We start from the raw sequence: 7,755 nt of genomic DNA, 5'->3' as shown, positions 1-7,755 counted from the left end.
AAAGTAATTAAAAAAATATAGCTTTTCACTGAAAAGTATTTTTTGTAATATCAAAAGCAAAGGGATACCTCTCTTAGAGAGCATAGTACGTAACTTAGCAAAGCAGCAGATCACACTTAGTCAATTTTAAAATTCTACTTTATATACTAAAAGAATAATTTTTTTTTCTTGAATTTATGGAGAAATGAAACCTCCTGTCATACAAACTATATCTTTCATGTGTTCAGAAAATTACTCGTGTGTTTATTTATATGTTCTATATAACAAATTACATCATTACTCTTCCATAACTTGACATTCAAAACAATATATATATATATATATATATATATATATATATATATATATATATATATATATATATATATATATATATATATGCCATTATTGACTATTGTATGGCAATATTGTTGTCATAATTATTTTCGTGGTTGGTTGTAGACCTCCTTCTGATAACAAGATAAAGCGGCATTAGCTTTTGGTAGCATCTGTAAAAGAGTTAATAGTCATGTCAGATCGATAAATATTGACTTAATATTAAATGCACACGTGTAGCTAGTGAAACAAATTGGAAGAAGTGAAACCCTTTTCGACAGAAACACATAATATATTTCTTGAAACATGTGTATAGTGCTAAAACTACGTAAGATTTGGTGAAGTGTTGTACTGAATTATCTTTATCCACTTGATTTCCGAATGAAGGGGGGGGGGGGGTGACACCAACATTACATCTCTCTACTTCTTGATGATACAAACAAAAGGTGCGATAACTCGTAAGCCGAAATATATATATATATATTTATATGAAAAAAATCACATGATTTTAAATGAAACTAGTTGAGTTTATTTCGGTGTTGTGTGTGTTTTGTGTGTGTGTGTGTGTGTGTGTGTGTGTAAAGCATTTTAAGTTAAAGTTAACCTAAAATTCCTTAAAATCACGGTTATAAGTATAAAATAAAATACAAATTCCTTAAGCCCCTTTCACAATTGGCGCACGAGCAGAAACGACCAAATATTCGTGCGACCGATAAAATTAGATATGAATCGTTAATTGTTGCTAAAATAACTGCATATGAAAAAAGTATTCCTACGAATTTCGCACGATCTAAGCGAGCGTTGTGCGATGTAAACGCATTGAATCTTGCGATATATCTTGCGTCTATATGCGACTCTTGTACAATGAAAGCAACTGTTGCAAGATAATAAGATAGGAACGCGCGAGAGATAAGGTGATCGGACGATTGAACGTGCGCCAATGTGATTGGACGTGCGATTATGCGTTCCATGGTACGAAAGATCGTGCGAGTCAGAGGGTGTATATACACCGCCCATATTCAGTAAACATAGTTGAAAGCGAGATAAGATGCCGCCCAAGAAGATACAGATATGCAGCAGTATGATTATTCTATTATTCCTGATTGGTCCAGAAAGTCACATGACAGGGCGATGTCACAGGAATGGAAAAGCCGTTATGAGCAAACGATGTAGATAAATATGATTAAATCAAAAATATTTAATCATTATGATTCTCTTTATATCTCAGAACCAACTTAACTATCTATGATTTATGAAAGAAAAATGAGACACTTACATGGGAAATCAAACAATCACGACGTTAGTGTTGCGATTATTGAAAAATCAAACATTATTAGAAATCAACGTATTGTGTGTAATCATATGTTGCTTGGTATAATAAAACGTTTATTGCATTAATGTTCAGGGAATATAATTTCTCTCGGGCGAAGCCCTTGGGAAATATGATTTTTCTTGAGGGAATTAATCTTCATACATATATTTCCCTCGCCATTATGCAATAAATGTATATTGTAAATTTGTGTTCTGAAACAGAGATACTTATTCAGGGTATATATACTAGTAGCAAAGCATGGCATATTGCGGCTGATAAGTCGTGCAATGATAGTAAACCGTTGCAAGATTACATGAGACACGTTGAGCAACAGTCTCACGGTCGCATAAACACCAGCGATTTATCTTACGATCTTTATAAATCGTGTATCACTCTTGCAAGTACACAAAACGTTGCAAAGCGTTCGTACTAATGTTCGTGCGTTGCACTGCAATAATTTGGATCGCGTTCGGTCGCGTCTGAATAGTGTGCATGTCCACTATACAGAGGAGACTTGATGCGACCAGTAAAACGTATGCAACGAATGCGAGAGCTCGTGCAACGTAAGGGAGGGCTTGTGCAACGTATGCGAGAACTCGTGGGAATCTGAAAAATTTCGATCGCAAAGTGATGTAAAGTGGTCATGCGCCAATTGTGAAAGGGGATTATAATATTCAACCAATTTCTGCTTTTGCTGTGAACGGGACATGCTGCTTTTTTTCTTTTTTTTTAATCTTTAGCTCAAAGTGGTTCAAATAAAAAATACATAATACAAATGATTGTTACTTTGCCACTTTGCTACGATCGATATCAAATTTGTTAAGGGTATACATTAGGTAAGCTAGAAAGTAGAAAGATAATTATTTAAACAAATCTTCATAAAAAGGGTTGTCGGTCATGACATACCTTTTCCTAACAAAAAATCCAAAAGCAATCAAAATCAGCACCCCAATTGCAAAAACAAGTACGGTTAAGTAGAATAAATAGAAGGGCCCTTTCACTGAAAGAAAAATCAGATCAACAACATTATAATTATGTTATTAATTTATATATTCTCAATAAAAAAAGGTAATATATTTTAAAATACTGGTAATAATCTTACAAGTTCTGTTGTCACCAACTGAAAGAAATCAAGTAATCATATTGTTAATAATAAACCTTTATAATAATACAGAAAATAGTCATGTAAGAAATCAAAAGTGGTAATATGATCTCCAATCATTATTTTGATTAAGAATGATATAGAATAGAATCTAAACTATCCAATTAAGGTTTATTTTTTGATAACCTGATAGTTTTTTGGACCACGAAACAATAGTCTTTAAAAAAAGATCTGCGTTTATCAGCAAACAAGAAATGATTGTAAAACATCACATTACCACAATGAAGCATTAATGGCAAGTTTGATGAAGATTTACTATAATAATATGAGTTTTATTCAAATAATGGTATTAATATTAAGTTATTGTACTACAATTTTTAAAACCGAAATAAAATAATTTGAAAAATGATTTCTTACACTATACAATGGTTTCATTAATATCCGTGGGCACCAATATTCGTGGATGAAGTAAACAAATAGTTTCAAGATACGCAATGTTAAGTAAACAATGTTAAATATGCCTTTTAAATAAAAAATTGTCAGATTTCTTACTTCAATTAACATTTAAAACCATTTAAACAAAACCTTGGACTTTCGTTAGGATGTAATATCTTTTTCTTGCGTCAAAACAAGTTAAAAATGACTCTGGATTCAAAAGAAATATACACAAATTGCGTAGTCTCAGCTCAAAAGCAAGACAATTCTTGCTGATTTTAAAGAGTAATGGCTGAGAAGCCAACAATGAAATAGACAGGCCTACGTCACAATGCTGTTTGCCACAACTACCCACAGTCCAAGCTCATGTTAAAATGGTTCTAATTTTCTAGATTGACATAAATATTGACTTTCACGAATGAAAGCATTTGGGGAATATTGATGATGCCACTGTAATTTGAATAAAAATATCTGGTACCATAGTTTATTAGAAAGTTTACTACTGCTATTCCTTCACTATTTTCAGTCACACATTGGAATCCTCCAACCTTGTCATCAAGTGCTCGGTTTATTTTCAGAACCCTATTGTTTTCGAGAAACTGTATTGAAAAATCTACAAGACAAGAAATATTATTTGTAATGGCATTTAGATATCAATAAATGTCAAATTAATGTGACGGAACAGCAGGAATATATTCAGGAATTAGAAAACCATATGAATTCATCTTCTTTAAAAACAAACTTTACCCCGAAAAGATGTGACAATGTTTCCATTTTTCATCCAATGAGTCACAATAGGGTGATTTTCCATCGGTGAAGACACCGCGTTGCATGTCAAGCGAACAAACTCTTCTGAATATACGGTAAAGTTAGTTGTCAGGAAACTTTTTCCGTTGTCAAGAAAAACTGGAGGTGCTTAAGGAATAAATCAAATTCATTTAATACTACAATAACAGTTTTTAATAATTCTAAATTCGTTAAATATTTACTGCAAGAAAATGAAGGTAAAATAAACCAAATTCACTGGTTGCATGTAGGAAGCTGGTCATTTTGCACCGTTAACTTTCATTATTTCCTATTGATAAAAATAAGAAAATTTCAATTTCTTTAACATATCCGTGGTAAATGTTTATTCCACGGTGTTAAAATTTCATGATCTCTCAAAAAAGTACTAATCACGATGGTTTTAATTCTATGCTGCAAGAAATGATATAATAATTAACTTATATGCATTGTAACGTTTTTGAAATCAAATGTCAGCATTCACGATCAGTTTTAGTAATAGATACGATGCAGCATTCACGTGCACATCCAGATTTAATCAGCGGAAAAATAATGCAACATATTGAAATTCAAACCATCGTGATTATTTGCCAATCTACAGTATTTAGAGGACCGGCCTTGACAAGAAAAATTGTGTTAAAGAATGTGTTTAGTAAAGATTATGCCTTTTTGTCAAAATAGCCAGACAAGTTTTTACAATGAGGTTACGTTTTATTGATATCGATTGTTTAGTTTTCCTTGTATGAATTTAGTCTACTTATATCTCGTTTATGCAAGTTATGGATATGTATTAGGCAAAATAATTTTTAAAAGGAGGTAAATAAAATAAGAATGGACTATCTGATCGATCCATATTTGTAGTCACCCTCTCTCTTGAAAATCATTTGGACAAGGAATAAAATTCCGGTTAAATACGTACATGTGACATTAAGATATGGTGCTTGTGTCAGATTGTTCTCTGTAACACACGTAAAATTGCCCTCGTCCTCGTACGTTACATTCATTACGTGTAGTATTCTTCCGTATTGGCTGGTTCTATATTTGTTGTTTGTTGATATGCTACTTCCATGTTTATTTTTCCACTTTATTTCAGACATAGACCTTAGAAAACAGGAAATTAATTAGTTGCAAGGCCTTCAAATACGACTATGAGCAATTATTTTGAAAATGTATACTCACGTTCCAGAAAATATACATTGCAGGACACCATGTTTTCCCAGATGTACGCGGGAATTGCTGTGGAAAATTTTACGAGGGGATGTACCAGATTTTGAAGCTGTATGATAATGATTTCATAATATTTCATGAACAAAGATTGACAATTTTTGTCAAACAAACTAAATAGCAGAAATTCCTACAAACCTTCAATAAATAGTTGGATTGAGCTTCCTTTAACAAATTCTTTTGTTTGTTCATTCCAAATTCCACAAGCGTATGATTTGTTTCCACAGTCTTTACTTACATTAAGTAAATGAAGATTGCCTGCAAAATACAATGAAATACACGAATCGTTATGGTAACAATTTAAACGTCTTTATTTCTACGACTCAAGCACGGATTAGATTATTGTACTGATCAATCGCCTCTCTCATTTATTTAAAAAATAAACTACATGTTAAAAAATCTCGGAATATGAACGTGATTGGTCGCGGGATCAAATCTTGTGAAGCCCAAAGCGCTTCTTAAATGTTAATCATGTGAAGCCCAAATAGTTTTCAGAAGTTTGATTAAGTACCAATCAACTTTTTAACATTGCTGATTATTACTAAACATATTTACATTTAAGAAAGGCAAATACTGCAGAATTATTCACATAACTGTATTTTTTTTTTGTTTACAATAATGCAACTGTCGAGCGATAAGCGTGTGTGGTAATCATTGTGACCTCAATAAAAAGTTCACACAGAAATGATATTGTAAATATTTTTTTATTGGTTAACGTATGTTCTTGTGAATGCTGAGAATCTTTATTTCTTCTTTGTTTTTCAACCTTATCAGGGTACCTTTCATTTTTAATAGTTTCGCAAGACTGACATTATAGTTGCATAATTATATTGACCACATGAAATTCAATATGAATTTATCTTTAAAGAAACCCATTTTACTTACCATCCAGATCTATAGCTGTTTTTTCATCCTCCAATACAGTGTTTTGTGTCCCGAATCCGTGAGTCCATTCAACTAGACATGCATCAGGTGGCTCACAGCGTGGTTTGTTAAAACAGTCGAGTTTACAATGATGATGTTCTTCACAAGACAGCATCGACATTGGTCGCATATTCCGAAACTTGTCAAGAACTATACATGTAAAATACGCCATTCAAAAATAATTATTTATTTGGATTGTAGAAGAATTTTTAAAAAACTATTGTTAATGTTGTATAAAAACAAAATTGCATTCCAATCTGACCTGCTTCAAAAATCTTGACAAATAGAGATACAGACGCTCCATAATCGTTCTCTGCAACGCAGTAAAACACTCCAAAATTGTCTTTTGTATAATTTGTTATCATCAGGTACCCACTATTTATGTTGGCTGTAATGTGTATTTGGTTTTCAACCTTCTGTCCATTTTGGTACCAATAATACCTGTTAAGAAAAGTATTTTTAATCAAAAAGATTTTTTCTTAACAAAAAACTATTGAAAATGAATAAAAACAAAAAGAAAACTAACCAGAAAGGTCTCTTATATATTAAATAATATTAATATTAATTTGAATGACTTACTTTATATTCCCGCTATAAGCCTGGCACGGAAGGGCCAAGGAAGAAAATCTATTCAAGAAATACTCGGGTTGAAATTCTGATGTTATAATGGGAGGATGATTAAATGACTGTGCTCCTGTGGAATGTATGTTAATATCATATAGTTTGATGAATAAATTGGCAATTCAAAAAAATATTGTTTACAGTGTGAAGAGAGCAGTAAAAATTTATAAAGAGAAAGCAATACACCTGTAAAGATTAAATGAAATATAAAATACATTACCTATTAGAAGCCATATCATTAAAAAGAACTGCATTATCAAAATTGCGAAATACTTCCACGTTGTGATGCTATCAATACATTTTCGCAAAATGATAAAACATTTAAACATCATTAAAACTGAATATAATTGTAATTTCCTGTTTCCTACATTCTAGTGTTTAATATTGTCAATACCGTAAATCGTATACTACTGGTATATTCCTTACACTTAAAATCGAATTTAAAGTGCACGACCATTCATTGACAAGAATACCGTGTAATCTTTAGGTTTCGTAGTGGCTCAATTTTCGTGGAATTCGTCTCATCCACAAATTAACGTACTCAAGGAGTTAATAATTGAGGGTTATGAACTCATATTTCCTTTTGTAGATAAAAGAGAATACACAAACCTGTAAAGTTCAAGCAATCCATAAAAATACGCCGCCATGAATTTTAATAATTCCACAGTATATGGAATGTTGTATCCAGATATCAATCTATTTGCATTCTTGCTTGAATATGTATGTCATGTTTTGCAAAGACAATGTAATAAACTTTTATTGATTTTCCATGAATGTTCATTATGTAAATGTTTTCCTTACATTGTTTTCAAAGATTACCACCGTGTCTGGATGAAGACTATAGACAAACACCAGCAACATTATACTTAATATGTTTATTCTTATGTCAAAAGAATTTTGAATTTAATAGAATGGTTGATGACCCAGATGTAGCTTCAAGTCTGTACAAATATTTGATTAAAAAAATTTCTCGGACATTTTACTACAGATATCGTCACTTAATTTGCCCTTGATATTCTTGCAAACACCATTACCAGCC

At 31.8% G+C, this 7,755-nt stretch overlaps 1 protein-coding gene across 2 annotated transcripts; it reads right to left on the bottom strand.

Annotated features, from left to right (window-relative positions):
• Positions 1-380: 380 nt before the first annotated feature.
• LOC117681019 (neural cell adhesion molecule L1-like) lies at positions 381-7,354 on the bottom strand. Of its 2 annotated transcripts, none has more exons than XM_034443853.2 (12): positions 6,937-7,354; positions 6,675-6,789; positions 6,358-6,536; positions 6,057-6,245; positions 5,310-5,429; positions 5,127-5,223; positions 4,867-5,048; positions 3,912-4,070; positions 3,643-3,777; positions 2,730-2,747; positions 2,534-2,627; positions 381-488 (listed from the first exon to the last, which is right to left on the bottom strand). In XM_034443853.2, the coding sequence occupies exons 1-12, from the start codon at positions 7,046-7,048 to the stop codon at positions 392-394; spliced, it is 1,497 nt and encodes a 498-aa protein (XP_034299744.2). In that variant the 5' UTR covers positions 7,049-7,354; the 3' UTR covers positions 381-391. The 2 variants fall into 2 exon arrangements, with proteins under 2 accessions (XP_034299744.2, XP_034299741.2); XM_034443850.2 differs by having other exon boundaries at positions 3,912-4,079; positions 6,937-7,349.
• Positions 7,355-7,755: the final 401 nt, after the last annotated feature.

This window comes from Magallana gigas, chromosome 5 (genome assembly GCF_963853765.1).
Source record: "Magallana gigas chromosome 5, xbMagGiga1.1, whole genome shotgun sequence".
NCBI lineage: Eukaryota > Metazoa > Mollusca > Bivalvia > Ostreida > Ostreidae > Magallana > Magallana gigas.
Note: the sequence above shows the minus strand (reverse complement) of the source record. Positions and strands in the feature narration are given on the sequence as shown.